Below are 20148 nucleotides of genomic sequence, written 5' to 3'. Positions count from 1 at the left end.
CAGGGGGAGGAGAGGGGGAGTACAGAGGGGGAGGACAGAGGGGGAGGAGAGGGGGAGTACAGAGGGGGAGGAGAGGGGGAGTACAGGGAGGGAGGAGAGGGGGAGTACAGAGGGGGAGGAGGGGGGGAAGAGAGAGGGGGAGTACAGAGGGGGAGGAGAGGGGGAGTACAGAGGGGGAGGAGAGGGGGAGTACAGGGAGGGAGGAGAGGGGGAGTACAGAGGGGGAGGACAGAGGGGGAGGAGAGGGGGAGTACAGAGGGGGAGGAGAGGGGGAGTACAGGGAGGGAGGAGAGGGGGAGTACAGAGGGGGAGGAGGGGGGGAAGAGAGAGGGGGAGTACAGAGGGGGAGGAGAGGGGGAGTACAGAGGGGGAGGAGAGGGGGAGTACAGAGGGGGAGGAGAGGGGGAGTACAGGGAGGGAGGAGAGGGGGAGTACAGAGGGGGAGGAGAGGGGGAGTACAGGGAGGGAGGAGAGGGGGAGTACAGAGGGGGAGGAGAGGGGGAGTACAGAGGGGGAGGAGGGGGGGAGTACAGAGGGGGAGGAGAGGGGGAGTACAGAGGGGGAGGAGAGGGGGAGTACAGAGGGGGAGTACAGAGGGGGAGTACAGAGGGGGAGGAGAGGGGGAGTACAGAGGGGGAGTACAGAGGGGGAGGAGAGGGGGAGTACAGAGGGGGAGTACAGAGGGGGAGGAGAGGGGGAGTACAGAGGGGGAGTACAGAGGGGGAGGAGAGGGGGAGTACAGAGGGGGAGGAGAGGGGGAGTACAGAGGGGGAGGAGAGGGGGAGTACAGAGGGGGAGGAGAGGGGGAGTACAGAGGGGGAGTACAGAGGGGGAGTACAGAGGGGGAGGAGAGGGGGAGTACAGAGGGGGAGGAGAGGGGGAGTACAGGGAGGGAGGAGAGGGGGAGTACAGAGGGGGAGGAGGGGGGAAAGAGAGAGGGGGAGGAGAGGGGGAGTACAGAGGGGGAGGAGAGGGGGAGTACAGGGAGGGAGGAGAGGGGGAGTAGAGAGGGGGAGTACAGGGAGGGAGGAGAGGGGGAGTACAGAGGGGGAGGAGAGGGGGAGTACAGAGGGGGAGGAGGGGGGGAGTACAGAGGGGGAGGAGAGGGGGAGTACAAAGGGGGAGGGGAGTACAGAGGGGGAGGAGAGGGGGAGTACAGAGGGGGAGGAGAGGGGGAGTACAGAGGGGGAGTACAGAGGGGGAGTACAGAGGGGGAGTACAGAGGGGGAGGAGAGGGGGAGGAGAGGGGGAGTACAGAGGGGGAGTACAGAGGGGGAGGAGAGGGGGAGTACAGAGGGGGAGTACAGAGGGGGAGGAGAGGGGGAGTACAGAGGGGGAGTACAGAGGGGGAGTACAGAGGGGGAGGAGGGGGGGAGTACAGAGGGGGAGGAGAGGGGGAGTACAGAGGGGGAGTACAGAGGGGGAGTACAGAGGGGGAGGAGAGGGGGAGTACAGAGGGGGAGGAGAGGGGGAGTACAGAGGGGGAGTACAGAGGGGGAGTACAGAGGGGGAGGAGAGGGGGAGTACAGAGGGGGAGTACAGAGGGGGAGTACAGAGGGGGAGGAGGGGGGGAGTACAGGAGGGGGGGAGTACAGAGGGGGAGGAGAGGGGGAGTACAGAGGGGGAGGAGAGGGGGAGTACAGAGGGGGAGTACAGAGGGGGAGTACAGAGGGGGAGGAGAGGGGGAGTACAGAGGGGGAGGAGAGGGGGAGTACAGAGGGGGAGGAGAGGGGGAGTACAGAGGGGGAGTACAGAGGGGGAGGAGAGGGGGAGTACAGAGGGGGAGTACAGAGGGGGAGTACAGAGGGGGAGTACAGAGGGGGAGGAGAGGGGGAGTACAGAGGGGGAGTACAGAGGGGGAGTACAGAGGGGGAGTACAGAGGGGGAGGAGAGGGGGAGTACAGAGGGGGAGTACAGAGGGGGAGTACAGAGGGGGAGGAGAGGGGGAGTACAGAGGGGGAGTACAGAGGGGGAGGAGGGGGGGAGATGGGTGTAAAGCCTACATGACTTACAGCCATTCACCCCTGATCACCATACTCCCCAATTTTTTACTTCTACATTGTGTGTGTGACCCCATAGTCTAGCAGCCATGATATAACCAGTAGTACAAATAGTTTTTTTGTTGGTACATCATTAAATTATTTTGGAAGTGTTGTACGACACCACACATGCACTTGGCTCCACTGTCCACAAGGGGCCAGAATGTGGCTGTATTTAAGCCTCTGTAGTCATCCGACCAGGAGCACAGACAAGCAAGGCTTTACACAACTTTATTGAAGATTGTGTATAAATACACATGCACATTTCAAATGTAAACCAATGTAAAGCCAAACCTGGCACACCCAACTCATCATGCAAAGATGTCTGTATCCACTTTACAAGATAAAAGTCCCAAATCATAGAAGAAACCCAGAATTCCAACACGTATGGACATTATTCCATCTTTCTGCCAAGGTCTCTAATACATTGTTGTTTTATTATTATTAAATGCTCACATATAAATAAATATTTTTTATCAAATGTGCACTCACAGAGTGAACTCTTATATACAGTATTGGATTGTCTCTAGTGGTCACATGGCACAGACCCAGGCTCTCAGCAGAGGCCCTGTCCCAATACTCTGAACCTGTATACTTGCTTCACTTCTTGGAGAATCCCTGATCTGACATGGGTCTGTGGGTGACCTGTCCAAGAACGTGGCATCCCTCATTACATGTTGTACTTCTCATCACCATTTCCCTACTGCTCCCCCAGGAAGGACAGGACCCCCCAGGAAATGACAGGACCATCAGGGAAGGACAGGACCCCCCAGGAAAGGACAGGACCATCAGGGAAGGACAGGACCCCCCAGGGAAGGACAGGACCCCCCAGGAAAGGACAGGACCATCAGGAAAGGACAGGACCCCCCAGGGAAGGACAGGACCCCCCAGGGAAGGACAGGACCCCCCAGGGAAGGACAGGACCCCCCAGGGAAGGACAGGACCATCAGGGAAGGACAGGACCCCCCAGGGAAGGACAGGACCCTCAGGGAAGGACAGGACCCCCCAGGGAAGGACAGGACCATCAGGGAAGGACAGGACCCTCAGGGAAGGACAGGACCCCCCAGGGAAGGACAGGACCCTCAGGGAAGGACAGGACCCCCCAGGGAAGGACAGGACCCCCCAGGAAAGGACAGGACCCCCCAGGGAAGGACAGGACCATCAGGGAAGGACAGGACCCTCAGGGAACGACAGGACCCCCCAGGGAAGGACAGGACCATCAGGAAAGGACAGGACCCCCCAGGGAAGGACAGGACCCCCCAGGGAAGGACAGGACCCTCAGGGAAGGACAGGACCCTCAGGGAAGGACAGGACCCCCCAGGGAAGGACAGGACCCCCCAGGGAAGGACAGGACCATCAGGGAAGGACAGGACCCCCCAGGGAAGGACAGGACCCCCCAGGGAAGGACAGGACCCTCAGGGAAGGACAGGACCCTCAGGGAAGGACAGGACCCCCCAGGGAAGGACAGGACCCTCAGGGAAGGACAGGACCCCCCAGGGAAGGACAGGACCCCCCAGGGAAGGACAGGACCCTCAGGGAAGGACAGGACCCCCAGGGAAGGACAGGACCCCCCAGGGAAGGACAGGACCCTCAGGGAAGGACAGGACCCCCCAGGGAAGGACAGGACCATCAGGGAAGGACAGGACCCTCAGGGAATGACAGGACCCCCCAGGAAAGGACAGGACCCCCCAGGGAAGGACAGGACCCCCCAGGGAAGGACAGGACCCCCCAGGGAAGGACAGGACCATCAGGGAAGGACAGGACCCTCAGGGAAGGACAGGACCCCCCAGGGAAGGACAGGACCCCCCAGGGAAGGACAGGACCCCCCAGGGAAGGACAGGACCCTCAGGGAAGGACAGGACCCCCCAGGGAAGGACAGGACCCTCAGGGAAGGACAGGACCCCCCAGGGAAGGACAGGACCCCCCAGGGAAGGACAGGACCCTCAGGGAAGGACAGGACCCCCAGGGAAGGACAGGACCCCCCAGGGAAGGACAGGACCCTCAGGGAAGGACAGGACCCCCAGGGAAGGACAGGACCCCCCAGGGAAGGACAGGACCCTCAGGGAAGGACAGGACCCCCCAGGGAAGGACAGGACCCTCAGGGAAGGACAGGACCCCCCAGGAAAGGACAGGACCCCCCAGGGAAGGACAGGACCCCCCAGGGAAGGACAGGACCCTCAGGGAAGGACAGGACCCCCAGGGAAGGACAGGACCCCCAGGGAAGGACAGGACCCCCCAGGGAAGGACAGGACCCCCCAGGGAAGGACAGGACCCTCAGGGAAGGACAGGACCCCCCAGGGAAGGACAGGACCCTCAGGGAAGGACAGGACCCCCCAGGGAAGGACAGGACCCCCCAGGGAAGGACAGGACCCCACAGGGAAGGACAGGACCCTCAGGGAAGGACAGGACCCCCAGGGAAGGACAGGATCCTCAGGGAAGGACAGGACACCCAGGATCCCCCAGGGAAGGACAGGACCCCCACCGCCCACATTAAATGCATGTAGCCACTACTACCCATCACATTCAACCAAAGCAAGAAAATAGGCTTGAATGGCTTTGAAAAAAGAGTTGCTAGAATGTATATAGGCCTTGATAGAAAGCATGTGTGTGGCGTATCATGTTGCATGCACACATGCGTGTGTGTGTGAGGGCCCTGCTGACAGACAAGCATAATGTAAAGCACACAGAAAAGGCTCGAGTGAGATTTAGATTTTAAGGCGGAGGAGATCTGGTGTCATCACTGTTACAGGAAGTGACCTGGTGTCTCATCACTATGCCAAGAAATTATCTTCTGTCTCATCACTATAACAGGAATTGACTGTTCCACTGAGAGAGCAGGGAGGGGTGGACAGGGCAGAGAACAACCCTGTTAAAGCTATCTAACCCAAGAGACCCACCAGCTGTAGGGCCTTGAGAACACAGAAGACATTAACAACATAAGGCTTATTATTCATACATTTGTTATGTGTCTAAAATGCACAATCAAAGCAGTACCAGCAGCAGTATTGTTTGGCTGTTGACATGATAGAGGTCAGTGTCCTGGAGGCCGCGTCCTGGAGGCCGCGTCCTGGAGGCCGCGTCCTGGAGGCCGCGTCCTGGAGGCCGCGTCCTGGAGGCCGCGTCCTGGAGGCCGCGTCCTGGAGGCCGCGTCCTGGAGGCCGCGTCCTGGAGGCAGTGTCCTGGAGGCAGCGTCCTGGAGGCAGCGTCCTGGAGGCAGCGTCCTGGAGGCAGTGTCCTGGAGGCAGCGTCCTGGAGGCAGCGTCCTGGAGGCAGTGTCCTGCTGCTGTGGGCTGCAGCCTCACCAGACAAGCTCTGACCTCACAGCCTCAACACAACTAGTCAACATAGCATGTGTAGCACTGTGAAACAGAGAGGGGATGTGTTTCACTGTGAAACAGAGGGGATGTGTATCACTGTGAAAGAGAGAGGGGATGTGTATCACTGTGAAAGAGAGGGGATGTGTTTCACTGTGAAACAGAGGGGATGTGTATCACTGTGAAAGAGAGAGGGGATGTGTATCACTGTGAAAGAGAGAGGGGATGTGTATCACTGTGAAAGAGAGGGGATGTGTATCACTGTGAAACAGAGGGGATGTGTATCACTGTGAAACAGAGGGGATGTGTTTCACTGTGAAACAGAGGGGATGTGTATCACTGTGAAAGAGAGAGGGGATGTGTATCACTGTGAAAGAGAGAGGGGATGTGTATCACTGTGAAAGAGAGGGGATGTGTATCACTGTGAAACTGAGGGGATGTGTATCACTGTGAAACAGAGGGGACGTGTATCACTGTGAAAGAGAGAGGGGATGTGGGGGTGATAGAAAACAAAGCACGAAAAGTTCAAAAATGTGTCTGCATTATGAAAACAATAATAATTATTCAGTATTCTTTCAAATGACATACATGAAGTAATTCATAATGAAATCATCATGAAAATGTAATCCTCCTAATGATATGCATGATGAACTGTGGCAGGAGGAACTGTAGTTCCTGACTGGGCTCAGAATCACACTATTCCAGGAAGTCAGACTCGTCTAAGATGGAGTTGGAGACACAGTGACCCTAAACCGCTCTGTCCTGACTGGCTGGAGCATTCTCTGACCCCCGGGTGACCCAGTTGGCCAGCATGTCAGGCAGCCACACCCTGACTCTGTAGCTTCACATTTCTGTCTGGACGGATCTCAGTTAGATTTCATGGTGACATCAAAACTAGGCTCCTCCTCTTCTTCTTCCTCCTCCTCCTCCTCCTCCTCCTCCTCCTCCTCCTCCTTCTTGTTGTCGTTCACGTCTTCCTCATCACTGGCAGCTGTGGCTCCCTGAGCAGATGCACTCCTCTCCTCCTCCTCCTCTTCCTCTCTCTCCTCCTCCTCTTCCTCTCTCTCCTCCTCCTCTTCCTCTTCGCGATCCAGTTCAAAGTAGCCTGTTCCTTTCACTGTGTCCTGCCGCTGGTAAAACAGCACATATGCTGCTTTGGACTGGAGACACACATAATTTCAAGTTCGTGACAGAAAACTTATTTCAGCCTGTTCATATATGTATGGCTAAAAGTACTCAATAATACTATAGTATGGTAATACTAATTAATACTAATAATAGTACGTAGTTATCCTCACCACTATCTGGTCCTCGTTGGCAGTTGACACACTGCTATCATCAAAGTTGAACCACTTGTCATCATCCTTGTTCTTAGCGTAGGCTGTATCTGAGAGGCAAGATACACGAGGCATTACCTTATGTGTGTGTGTGGCATGTGTGTGTGTGGGTGGCAAGTGTTCTCCACTTACAGTGGCCGCCTCCCATCCCTCCGTAGTGGTTGGAGACAGCAATGAGGTCGTAGTGACAGGGCCCGGTGTTGGGGCTGATGAGGAACTCGGACATGTCCAGGTCTCTGTTGACACAACAAGGTTAGTTACAAAGTACTGTAATGCGTTAAGAGTAACAGGTAACAAGGGTGTGTACCTGAGGGTTAGGGTGTGTACCTGAGGGTTAGGGTGTGTACCTGGTGGTTAGGGTGTGTACCTGAGGGTTAGGGTGTGTACCTGGTGGTTAGGGTGTGTACCTGAGGGTTAGGGTGTGTACCTGGTGGTTAGGGTGTGTACCTGAGGGTTAGGGTGTGTGATGGCATTTTTTGATATAGTTACTAAGAATGTATTTTTAATAGACTGAGGTTGTGTTTAAACAAATGGATGTTGCAGTTGGTCTTAAGGTATTTATGGTGTTGGGTTATGATGCCTGATTGAGAAGTTAGGGGCACGGAGGTTGGGGGATGTTTGAGTTCTGTAGCCTAAAGGGAGATGGGTAGATGGATCAGTTGATCTAGCAGCCCTGACCTTTTGGCCGAGGAGATTGTGTCCTGTGTCCTGTTTGTGTTTCATTAAGGGTATCTTTACTGTCCTCATTTAGAGAAAGAGCCGTGACATCAAAAGACTTTGGTCACTTGACCTGGGGGGTTATATTGTCTTAACTGTCACTGAGCAGTGCTGACCAATCAACAGAGTTCAGAGGAATCATTTGATCTAAAGTTTATATAAGGCAGGGGTTTATGATTGTTCTTCATCACTCTGGCGAATGAACTGTGGTTAGCACGTCCTTCGTTATGACTGATCAGCAAAGCTTTGTTTAATATTACGTAATTGTATAATCTAAATAAATTGTATTAAACCCACATCTCTTGACTACTCAGATCTACACAGTGCCGCTTGAATTTCGGCCTTTACAGGTGTGTACCTGGTGGTTAGGGTGTGTACCTGGTGGTTAGGGTGTGTACCTGGTGGTTAGGGTGTGTACCTGGTGGTTAGGGTGTGTACCTGGTGGTTAGGGTGTGTACTTGAGGGTTAGGGTGTGTACCTGAGGTGAAGGGTGTGTACCTGAGGTTAAGGGTGTGTACCTGAGGTGAAGGGTGTGTGTACCTGATGGTTAAGGTGTGTACCTGGTGGTTAGGGTGTGTACCTGAGGTGAAGGGTGTGTACCTGAGGTTAAGGGTGTGTACCTGAGGTGAAGGGTGTGTGTACCTGATGGTTAAGGTGTGTACCTGGTGGTTAGGGTGTGTACCTGAGGTGAAGGGTGTGTGTACCTGAGGTGAAGGGTGTGTGTACCTGAGGTGAAGGGTGTGTACCTGAGGTAAAGGGTGTGTGTACCTGAGGTGAAGGGGTGTTTACCTGAGGTGAAGGGTGTGTACTTGAGGTGAAGGGTGTGTACCTGAGGTGAAGGGTGTGTACCTGAGGTGAAGGGTGTGTGTACCTGAGGTGAAGGGTGTGTGTACCTGAGGTGAAGGGTGTGTGTACCTGAGGTGAAGGGTGTGTACCTGAGGTGAAGGGTGTGTACCTGAGGTGAAAGGGTGTGTACCTGAGGTGAAGGGTGTGTACCTGAGGTGAAAGGGTGTGTACCTGAGGTGAAGGGTGTGTACCTGAGGTGAAAGGGTGTGTGTACCTGAGAGGGAACTCCACCAGGGCGTCCAGCTTGTCCCTCATGTAGCGGCTGTATGAGAAGCGCTTCAGATGCACCACCAGCACAGGGGGCAGAGCCCACAAGTCCAGCTTCTTACTGGCCTGCTGGTGCTGCTTACAGCTGGGACAGTACCTGGTACACACACACACACACACACACACACACACACACACACACACACACACACACACACACACACACACACACACACACACACACACACACACACACACACACACACACACACACACACACACACACACACACACACACACACTCAGAGAATGAGCACCTGAATGGCCCCCAGCAGCAGTGTGAATAAAAGGGCAGTGTGAAGCCAGTCTCACCAGGGGTCTTCAGCTCCCAGCTTCTCTGTGGTGGTGAACAGGTCGATGCAGTCTCTGAGCTTGAAGAATGCCTTCTTCTGGGGCTTGTATTCCATGCTCTCGTGCTTCTCAAAGTCCTGTCAGGATAATCCACATGGATCACCATGACAACATGCTAGCTCATGACAGTCTAACCAAACTAGTTTATGATTCATTTGGGAATCTGCCTAGCCTAACTAGTGTACTTTGCATTTACAGGTCAATTTCTATGTTGCACAGTAAGAAAGCTAAACTGGGTTGATGATTAGGAGGCCATGAGTGTTCTGTTAGGACAGTTTGACCTCTCTAAAGTGACAGTCTTAAAACATGTTGTGTTGCTAGTTTGGATTTTGGGATGTATAAAAGGATAAAAATTTCTGTTTCCAAGACGACACAGGCCTTACCTCTGCAACACTCTCATCAAAGTATTTCTTCTTGACCTCCGGTTCCCAGTCAAGAGAGAGGTAGGAACGGTCTGCAAAACACAACACTGAAGGTAGGACAGGAAGGGACTTCTGTTTTGACTGTTAAGATGTTACGATAGTTTATGAAGATCAACATGCTATATTAAGATAGTATGTGATGGTAGTGTGTGAGGGTTGTGTGTGTGTGGTACTGTGTGTGGAGTAGTGTGTGTTGTAATGTGAGGTAGTGTGAGATGGCGTGTGGACAGTGTGAGGTAGTGTGAGGCGGTGTGTTCCGCACCACTGAGGCGCAGGTGGCCCTCGTCGAAGCGTATCTGCCTGGGCTCGTCCTGCAGGGAGCTGAGCTGCGTCTTGCCCATGTTGTTGAATTGGAATGTAAAGAGACGCTTCTTCTGCACCGTGTGCTGCCCTGTGCTCTCAGGACCAATCCCATTCTCCAGCTCATTGTCCCCACCCACTGAGTCCTCTGATTGGCTATTGTCGTTCTCGGAGGGCAGGTCCTGGTCCTGGCTGGACTCCTCGTCCTGCTCGTCAGTCTCCATCTCACCTGCAGCAGACAGAGCATGTGTGTGTGTGTGTGTGTGTGAGAGAGTGTGTGAATGTGTGAGTGTGTGTGTGTGTGTGACTCACTAGGGGAACCCTCCTCCAGGATCCCGTTGGTGGTGTTGCCGTTGACAACGTGCTCCTCTCCATCCTGAGGAGCGACTGAACGCAGGAAACGCCTGAACACAGGAGCGTTACCATGACAGCACACACACGATGGACCACTAGCAGCATCCCGCCTATACACAAGTCTACATGTGTGTGTGCAAATGTGTCTACGTATGAGTATGTGTGAGTCTGATTGCGTGCCTGTGTGTGAATGAGTGTGAGTGTGTGTGAGTGACTGTGTGCCTGTGTGAGTGTGCGTGTGCCTGTGTGAGTGTGAGTGTGTGTGAGTGACTGTGTGCCTGTGTGAGTGTGTGTGAGTGACTGTGTGCCTGTGTGAGTGTGTGTGTGTGTGAGTGTGTGTGAGTGACCGTGTGCCTGTGTGAGTGTGTGTGAGTGACTGTGTGCCTGTGTGAGTGTGTGTGAGTGACTGTGTGCCTGTGTGAGTGTGTGTGAGTGACTGTGTGCCTGTGTGAGTGTGTGTGAGTGACTGTGTGCCTGTGTGAGCGTGTGTGTGCCTGTGTGAGTGTGAGTGTGTGTGAGTGACTGTGTGCCTGTGTGAGTGTGTGTGAGTGACTGTGTGCCTGTGTGAGTGTGTGTGAGTGACTGTGTGCCTGTGTGAGTGTGTGTGAGTGACTGTGTGCCTGTGTGTGTGTGAGTGACTGTGTGCCTGTGTGAGTGTGTGTGAGTGACTGTGTGCCTGTGTGAGTGTGCGTACCCCAGGCGTAGCAGCAGCATGCTGTACAGCTGGTCCTCTCTGAGGCAGCGCGGGACAGAGAGCAGGAAGGGCAGTCCAAACAGAGGAGTGCTGGTGTGGTTGTAGCCCAACTGCTTGTTCTTCTCCCTCAGGTACACCGGAATCACCACATGGTCCGCATCCTCCGCCCGACTCACGCTAACCTCAAACCTACTCAGGACAACTGCTGCTCAGTAACCCCTAACCCTCTCACCCTGCAGTCTGTGACCCTCTCATGCTGCAGTCTCTAACCATCTCATCCTGCAGTCTGTAACCCTCTCACCCTGCAGTCTCTAACCCTCTCACCCTGCAGTCTGTAACCCTCTCACGCTGCAGTCTGTAACCCTCTCACCCTGCAGTCTGTAACCCTCTCACGCTGCAGTCTGTAACCCTCTCATCCTGCAGTCTCTAACCATCTCATCCTGCAGTCTGTAACCCTCTCACCCTGCAGTCTGTAACCCTCTCATCCTGCAGTCTGTAACCCTCTCATCCTGCAGTCTGTAACCCTGTGATCCTGCAGTCTGTAACCCTGTGATCCTGCAGTCTGTAACCCTGTGATCCTGCAGTCTGTAACTCTGTGATCCTGCAGTCTGTAACCCTCTCATCCTGCAGTCTCTAACCCTCTCATCCTGCAGTCTCTAACCCTCTCATCCTGCAGTCTCTAACCCTCTCATCCTGCAGTCTCTAACCCTCTCATCCTGCAGTCTCTAACCCTCTCATCCTGCAGTCTGTAACCCTGTGATCCTGCAGTCTGTAACCCTCTCATCCTGCAGTCTCTAACCCTCTCATCCTGCAGTCTCTAACCCTCTCATCCTGCAGTCTCTAACCATCTCATCCTGCAGTCTTTAACCCTCTCATCCTGCAGTCTCTAACCCTCTCATCCTGCAGTCTCTAACCCTCTCATCCTGCAGTCTCTAACCCTCTCATCCTGCAGTCTTTAACCCTCTCATCCTGCAGTCTGTAAACCTCTCATCCTGCAGTCTGTAACCCTGTGATCCTGCAGTCTGTAACCCTCTCATCCTGCAGTCTCTAACCCTCTCATCCTGCAGTCTCTAACCCTCTCATCCTGCAGTCTCTAGCCCTCTCATCCTGCAGTCTCTAACCCTCTCATCCTGCAGTCTCTAACCCTCTCATCCTGCAGTCTTTAACCCTCTCATCCTGCAGTCTTTAACCCTCTCATCCTGCAGTCTCTAACCCTCTCATCCTGCAGTCTTTAACCCTCTCACCCTGCAGTCTGTAACCCTGTGATCCTGCAGTCTGTAACCCTGTGATCCTGCAGTCTCTAACCCTCTCATCCTGCAGTCTCTAACCCACTCATCCTGCAGTCTGTAACCCTCTCATCCTGCAGTCTCTAACCCTCTCATCCTGCAGTCTTTAACCCTCTCATCCTGCAGTCTCTAACCCTCTCATCCTGCAGTCTCTAACCCTCTCATCCTGCAGTCTTTAACCCTCTCATCCTGCAGTCTCTAACCCTCTCATCATGCAGTCTCTAACCCTCTCATCCTGCAGTCTCTAGCCCTCTCATCCTGCAGTCTGTAACCCTCTCATCCTGCAGTCTTTAACCCTCTCATCCTGTAGTCTCTAACCCTCTCATCCTGCATTCTTTAACCCTCTCACCCTGCAGTCTGTAACCCTCTCATCCTGCAGTCTCTAACCCTCTCATCCTGCAGTCTCTAACCCTCTCATCCTGCAGTCTCTAGCCATCTCATCCTGCAGTCTTTAACCCTCTCATCCTGCAGTCTCTAACCCTCTCATCCTGCAGTCTTTAACCCTCTCATCCTGCAGTCTTTAACCCTCTCATCCTGCAGTCTTTAACCCTCTCATCCTGCAGTCTCTAACCCTCTCATCCTGCAGTCTTTAACCCTCTCATCCTGCAGTCTCTAACCCTCTCATCCTGCAGTCTCTAACCCTCTCATCCTGCAGTCTTTAACCCTCTCATCCTGCAGTCTCTAACCCTCTCATCCTGCAGTCTCTAACCCTCTCATCCTGCAGTCTCTAGCCCTCTCATCCTGCAGTCTTTAACCCTCTCATCCTGCAGTTTCTAACCCTCTCATCCTGCAGTCTTTAACCCTCTCATCCTGCAGTCTTTAACCCTCTCATCCTGCAGTCTTTAACCCTCTCATCCTGCAGTCTCTAACCCTCTCATCCTGCAGTCTTTAACCCTCTCATCCTGCAGTCTCTAACCCTCTCATCCTGCAGTCTCTAACCCTCTCATCCTGCAGTCTTTAACCCTCTCATCCTGCAGTCTCTAACCCTCTCATCCTGCAGTCTCTAACCCTCTCATCCTGCAGTCTCTAGCCCTCTCATCCTGCAGTCTTTAACCCTCTCATCCTGCAGTTTCTAACCCTCTCATCCTGCAGTCTTTAACCCTCTCATCCTGCAGTCTTTAACCCTCTCATCCTGCAGTCTTTAACCCTCTCATCCTGCAGTCTCTAACCCTCTCATCCTGCAGTCTTTAACCCTCTCATCCTGCAGTCTCTAACCCTCTCATCCTGCAGTCTCTAACCCTCTCATCCTGCAGTCTTTAACCCTCTAATCCTGCAGTCTCTAACCCTCTCATCCTGCAGTCTCTAACCCTCTCATCCTGCAGTCTCTAGCCCTCTCATCCTGCAGTCTTTAACCCTCTCATCCTGCAGTTTCTAACCCTCTCATCCTGCAGTCTTTAACCCTCTCATCCTGCAGTCTTTAACCCTCTCATCCTGCAGTCTTTAACCCTCTCATCCTGCAGTCTCTAACCCTCTCATCCTGCAGTCTTTAACCCTCTCATCCTGCAGTCTCTAACCCTCTCATCCTGCAGTCTCTAACCCTCTCATCCTGCAGTCTTTAACCCTCTCATCCTGTGTGGCTGCATGTGTGCGTGTGTGTGTGGCCTCTAGCTACACTCACACGTAGATGTCGTCTCTCTCCATGATGCTGCTGAGGTTTTCGCTGGTGGCAAAGATGCGATGGAAGCGATGGCTGTAGATGTCCGTCACAATCATCTGAGTCCAGACAGGTAACCTCAGATTAACACCACCCTTCTAATCTCAGATTAACATCACGTTGCTAGACTCAGATTAACACCATGCTGCTAGACTATTCGACAATTAATAAACCCTTTAACTTAATCTCCAGAGATGTAATGGAGGACCTGAAGGTTTAAAATAAACAAATGTTACCTTGTCAGATGAAACTCCAGACAGACTGCACAGCGACATGCACAGGTCAGATATGTAACCCACCTTGGGCACTGTTATCTTGTACTGAAACACACACACACACAGTCAGCTGGTACAGAAACACACACACACACAGTCAGCTGGTACAGAAACACACACACACACAGTCAGCTGGTACAGAAACACACACAGTCAGCTGGTACAGAAACACACACACACACAGTCAGCTGGTACAGAAACACACACACACACAGTCAGCTGGTACAGAAACACACACACACACAGTCAGCTGGTACAGAAACACACACACACACAGTCAGCTGGTACAGAAACACACACAGTCAGCTGGTACAGAAACACACACACACACAGTCAGCTGGTACAGAAACACACACACACACAGTCAGCTGGTACAGAAACACACACACACACAGTCAGCTGGTACAGAAACACACACAGTCAGCTGGTACAGAAACACACACACACACTGTTATCTTGTACTGAAACACACACACACACAGTCAGCTGGTACAGAAACACACACACACACAGTCAGCTGGTACAGAAACACACACACACACAGTCAGCTGGTACAGAAACACACACAGTCAGCTGGTACAGAAACACACACACACACAGTCAGCTGGTACAGAAACACACACACACACAGTCAGCTGGTACAGAAACACACACAGTCAGCTGGTACAGAAACACACACAGTCAGCTGGTACAGAAACACACACAGTCAGCTGGTACAGAAACACACACACACACTGTTATCTTGTACTGAAACACACACACACACAGTCAGCTGGTACAGAAACACACACAGTCAGCTGGTACAGAAACACACACACACACTGTTATCTTGTACTGAAACACACGCACACACAGTCAGCTGGTACAGAAACACACACACACACTGTTATCTTGTACTGAAACACACGCACACACAGTCAGCTGGTACAGAAACACACACACACACTGTTATCTTGTACTGAAACACACACACACACTTATCTTGTACTGAAACACACACACAGTCAGCTGGTACAGAAACACACACACTGTTTTCTTGTACTGAAACACACACACACACTTATCTTGTACTGAAACACACACACAGTCAGCTGGTACAGAAACACACACACTGTTTTCTTGTACTGAAACACACACACACACTGTTATCTTGTACTGAAACTAGTGGTGGGCATAGATTTTTTTAATCTAGATTAATCTCACTGTAATCTTGGCGTTAATCTAGATTAATCTAGATTAAAATGGCTCATTTGAATTCCGCCGAAGGCATTCAGAATATGTGTGCTACCCAAATAATGACTAAAAGTAAGTCTTTGAGAACGGGTTTCTCAAGCCAGGTGGCGCATTAGACGAGGAGCTCATCTCCTGTTTCCAAAATGCATCACAAACTGCTTGAGAAAGCTGTTCTACTATGATAATTGGTGATGAAAATAAATTATGTTCAATAAGATGTACTTGTGTTTATTAACTGTTTATTAGATTAGTTAGCTTGGCTGATAGAGCTGTGCTGACGGGCTTGCCTCGGTTGCACTCAAACTCGCTACATCAGTGCTTGGCCCGGCATCTTCCGCATTAGCTAAGGGATGCTTTGCGTTTGGTATTTGAGACTGGAAGAACTCCTACAGTAAACTAATTCCGCATAGCACAAGGTGCAAACAACCTTAGTCTTGTCGAGGTTTCCATTGAGAAGCTTCTTAAAAATACATTTTCCCTGAAGCAAACCAGGCGGCTTCATAGCTGCATCCATGTTAGCACGTCACGTTTGATGTGATAATTTCATACACAAGGCATACACACAGGTTCGAAGACTCGTTCTCGCCCCCTACAGTGCAATTCGGCTAGGTATACATCCGCGCTAAAATATCAAGGTGAAAGTCATCATAGCTTGCGTAGTATAGACCCAGCTCCCAACACAACTTTGAGAATAGATTAACGGCAATAGATTTTTTTATCGCCGATAAGAGTCGCAGCACGTTAACGCGCGTTAACGCCGATAACGGCCCACCACAAACTGAAACACACACACAGTCAGCTGGAACAGAAACACACACACACACACTTATCTTGTACTGAAACACACACACACAGTCAGCTGGTACAGAAACACACACTCAGCAAGTATATCAACCCACAAAACCATGTTTAGGCTTGGTCATGGGGTCCAGCCTGACCAGGTAGGGTTCTAGGTCAGGGGTCAGAGAGGTCAGGGGTCAGAGGTACCTGTGTGGGCTTGGTCATGGGATCCAGCCTGACCAGGTACGGTTCTAGGTCAGGGGTCAGAGAGGTCAGGGGTCAGAGGTACCTGTGTGGGCTTGGTCATGGGGTCCAGCCTGACCAGGTAGGGTTCTAGGTCAGGGGTCAGAGGTACCTGTGTGGGCTTGGTCATGGGGTCCAGCCTGACCAGGTAGGGTTCTAGGTCAGGGGTCAGAGGTACCTGTGTGGGCTTGGTCATGGGGTCCAGCCTGACCAGGTAGGGTTCTAGGTCAGGGGTCAGAGAGGTCAGGGGTCAGAGAGGTCAGGGGTCAGAGGTACCTGTGTGGGCTTGGTCATGGGGTCCAGCCTGACCAGGTAGGGTTCTAGGTCAGGGGTCAGAGAGGTCAGGGGTCAGAGGTACCTGTGTGGGCTTGGTCATGGGGTCCAGCCTGACAAGGTAGGGTTCTAGGTCAGGGGTCAGAGAGGTCAGGGGTCAGAGGTACCTGTGTGGGCTTGGTCATGGGGTCCAGCCTGACCAGGTAGGGTTCTAGGTCAGGGGTCAGAGAGGTCAGGGGTCAGAGGTACCTGTGTGGGCTTGGTCATGGGGTCCAGCCTGACCAGGTAGGGTTCTAGGTCAGGGGTCAGAGAGGTCAGGGGTCAGAGGTACCTGTGTGGGCTTGGTCATGGGATCCAGCCTGACCAGGTAGGGTTCTAGGTCAGGGGTCAGAGAGGTCAGGGGTCAGAGGTACCTGTGTGGGCTTGGTCATGGGGTCCAGCCTGACCAGGTAGACCTCCAGCGTCCGCTCCTTCTTCATGGGCAGTGGCAGGGTCAGGTAGCAGAAGGGGTCGAAGGTGACGGACACCTTGGAGCAGACAGGACAGACCAGCGTAGACTTGAAGAGACCGTGGAAGATGTCCACGATGATGGAGTCGTTCCTCTTGATATGGTTCTCCCAGGCCTCCTCAGCAACCACCTGGGGAGGGTTAGGGTAGTGTTACCTGGGGAGGGTTAGGGTAGTGTTACCTGGGGAGGGTTAGGGTAGTGTTACCTGGGGAGGGTTAGGGTAGTGTTACCTGGGGAGGGTTAGGGTAGTGTTACCTGGGGAGGGTTAGGGTAGTGTTACCTGGGGAGGGTTAGGGTAGTGTTACCTGTGGAGGGTTAGGGTAGTGTTACCCAAATGTAGTCATTGCCAGTTGATCTAGTGTACTCATCGACAAGCAATCAGGTGTAAGTAACAAGGGCAACATTGCGCAAACTTTACTCGCAAATTAATTTAACTTTTGAGGTGACGAGCAAGAGGCGAATTGTCTGTATGTGTGAAAACAGCTTTATCTCGCACGTTTTTTTAAATTTATATATATACATAGCCTAATTATATATATTGACATTCTCTTAGGAGGGTGGAAGATCGTTTTGGGTGGGCGGGCCACCCCTTCAAAACAATGGTAGGGGAAACACTGAGATGTGAGAGAGGTAGAGAGAGGTGGAGAGAGAGCAGTAGATAGAGGAAGAGATAAAGAGGGGAGGAGACAGAGAGGGGTAGATGGGTAGGGAGGTGTAGGTAAGGTGGTGTTAGGGTTAGAGAGGGGTAGATGGGTAGGGAGGTGTAGGGTTAGGTGGTGTTAGGGTTAGAGAGGGGTAGATGGGTAGGGAGGTGTAGGTATAGGTGGTGTTAGGGTTAGAGAGGGGTAGATGGGTAGGGAGGTGTAGGTATAGGGGGTGTTAGGGTTAGAGAGGGGTAGATGGGTAGGGAGGTGTAGGTATAGGGGGTGTTAGGGTTAGAGAGGGGTAGATGGGTAGGGAGGTGTAGGGTTAGGTGGTGTTAGGGTTAGAGAGGGGTAGATGGGTAGGGAGGTGTAGGGTTAGGGGGTGTTAGGGTTAGAGAGGGGTAGATGGGTAGGGAGGTGTAGGGTTAGGTGGTGTTAGGGTTAGAGAGGGGTAGATGGGTAGGGAGGTGTAGGGTTAGGGGGTGTTAGGGTTAGAGAGGGGTAGATGGGTAGGGAGGTGTAGGTATAGGGGGTGTTAGGGTTAGAGAGGGGTAGATGGGTAGGGAGGTGTAGGTATAGGTGGTGTTAGGGTTAGAGAGGGGTAGATGGGTAGGGAGGTGTAGGTATAGGGGGTGTTAGGGTTAGAGAGGGGTAGATGGGTAGGGAGGTGTAGGTATAGGGGGTGTTAGGGTTAGAGAGGGGTAGATGGGTAGGGAGGTGTAGGTATAGGGGGTGTTAGGGTTAGAGAGGGGTAGATGGGTAGGGAGGTGTAGGGTTAGGGGGTGTTAGGGTTAGAGAGGGGTAGATGGGTAGGGAGGTGTAGGGTTAGGGGGTGTTAGGGTTAGAGAGGGGTAGATGGGTAGGGAGGTGTAGGGTTAGGGGGTGTTAGGGTTAGAGAGGGGTAGATGGGTAGGGAGGTGTAGGGTTAGGTGGTGTTAGGGTTAGAGAGGGGTAGATGGGTAGGGAGGTGTAGGTATAGGGGGTGTTAGGGTTAGAGAGGGGTAGATGGGTAGGGAGGTGTAGGTATAGGGGGTGTTAGGGTTAGAGAGGGGTAGATGGGTAGGGAGGTGTAGGGTTAGGTGGTGTTAGGGTTAGAGAGGGGTAGATGGGTAGGGAGGTGTAGGGTTAGGTGGTGTTAGGGTTAGAGAGGGGTAGATGGGTAGGGAGGTGTAGGGTTAGGTGGTGTTAGGGTTAGAGAGGGGTAGATGGGTAGGGAGGTGTAGGTATAGGGGGTGTTAGGGTTAGAGAGGGGTAGATGGGTAGGGAGGTGTAGGTATAGGTGGTGTTAGGGTTAGAGAGGGGTAGATGGGTAGGGAGGTGTAGGGTTAGGTGGTGTTAGGGTTAGAGAGGGGTAGATGGGTAGGGGTGTTAGGGTTAGAGAGGGGTAGATGGGTAGGGAGGTGTAGGTATAGGTGGTGTTAGGGTTAGAGAGGGGTAGATGGGTAGGGAGGTGTAGGTATAGGTGGTGTTAGGGTTAGAGAGGGGTAGATGGGTAGGGAGGTGTAGGGTTAGGTGGTGTTAGGGTTAGAGAGGGGTAGATGGGTAGGGAGGTGTAGGTATAGGGGGTGTTAGGGTTAGAGAGGGGTAGATGGGTAGGGAGGTGTAGGTATAGGTGGTGTTAGGGTTAGAGAGGGGTAGATGGGTAGGGAGGTGTAGGTATAGGGGGTGTTAGGGTTAGAGAGGGGTAGATGGGTAGGGAGGTGTAGGTATAGGGGGTGTTAGGGTTAGAGAGGGGTAGATGGGTAGGGAGGTGTAGGTATAGGGGGTGTTAGGGTTAGAGAGGGGTAGATGGGTAGGGAGGTGTAGGGTTAGGTGGTGTTAGGGTTAGAGAGGGGTAGATGGGTAGGGAGGTGTAGGGTTAGGTGGTGTTAGGGTTAGAGAGGGGTAGATGGGTAGGGAGGTGTAGGGTTAGGTGGTGTTAGGGTTAGAGAGGGGTAGATGGGTAGGGAGGTGTAGGTATAGGGGGTGTTAGGGTTAGAGAGGGGTAGATGGGTAGGGAGGTGTAGGGTTAGGTGGTGTTAGGGTTAGAGAGGGGTAGATGGGTAGGGAGGTGTAGGGTTAGGTGGTGTTAGGGTTAGAGAGGGGTAGATGGGTAGGGAGGTGTAGGTATAGGGGGTGTTAGGGTTAGAGAGGGGTAGATGGGTAGGGAGGTGTAGGTATAGGTGGTGTTAGGGTTAGAGAGGGGTAGATGGGTAGGGAGGTGTAGGGTTAGGTGGTGTTAGGGTTAGAGAGGGGTAGATGGGTAGGGAGGTGTAGGGTTAGGTGGTGTTAGGGTTAGAGAGGGGTAGATGGGTAGGGAGGTGTAGGTATAGGGGGTGTTAGGGTTAGAGAGGGGTAGATGGGTAGGGAGGTGTAGGTATAGGTGGTGTTAGGGTTAGAGAGGGGTAGATGGGTAGGGAGGTGTAGGGTTAGGTGGTGTTAGGGTTAGAGAGGGGTAGATGGGTAGGGAGGTGTAGGGTTAGGTGGTGTTAGGGTTAGAGAGGGGTAGATGGGTAGGGAGGTGTAGGTATAGGGGGTGTTAGGGTTAGAGAGGGGTAGATGGGTAGGGAGGTGTAGGGTTAGGGGGTGTTAGGGTTAGAGAGGGGTAGATGGGTAGGGAGGTGTAGGGTTA

The 20148-nt window shown here is 52.9% G+C and overlaps 1 protein-coding gene across 3 annotated transcripts in view; it reads right to left on the bottom strand.

Moving 5' to 3' along the window:
- Positions 1-3789: 3789 nt before the first annotated feature.
- LOC134037501 (ubiquitin carboxyl-terminal hydrolase 15-like) overlaps positions 3790-20148 on the bottom strand; it is a 34545-nt gene continuing 18186 nt past the window's right edge. For 2 of the 3 annotated variants that reach the window (XM_062482802.1, XM_062482804.1), the window contains exons 11-22: positions 16799-17023; positions 13818-13901; positions 13546-13640; positions 10642-10830; positions 9906-9997; positions 9556-9822; positions 9255-9325; positions 8833-8948; positions 8468-8617; positions 6823-6926; positions 6652-6740; positions 3790-6513 (exon numbers count right to left, since the gene is read on the bottom strand). In XM_062482802.1, coding sequence (XP_062338786.1) covers positions 6220-6513; positions 6652-6740; positions 6823-6926; positions 8468-8617; positions 8833-8948; positions 9255-9325; positions 9556-9822; positions 9906-9997; positions 10642-10830; positions 13546-13640; positions 13818-13901; positions 16799-17023 — 1776 coding nt within the window. In that variant the 3' untranslated portion in view covers positions 3790-6219. Of the gene's footprint in view, positions 6514-6651; positions 6741-6822; positions 6927-8467; positions 8618-8832; positions 8949-9254; positions 9341-9555; positions 9823-9905; positions 9998-10641; positions 10831-13545; positions 13641-13817; positions 13902-16798; positions 17024-20148 lie in introns of all 3 variants that reach the window. The other variant, XM_062482803.1, reaches the window with a different exon arrangement.

The sequence above is a fragment of the Osmerus eperlanus genome, chromosome 17, assembly GCF_963692335.1.
Source record: "Osmerus eperlanus chromosome 17, fOsmEpe2.1, whole genome shotgun sequence".
Taxonomy (NCBI): domain Eukaryota; kingdom Metazoa; phylum Chordata; class Actinopteri; order Osmeriformes; family Osmeridae; genus Osmerus; species Osmerus eperlanus.
The sequence above is the reverse complement of the archived record's forward strand: the minus strand, read 5'-3'. Positions and strand labels throughout refer to the sequence as shown.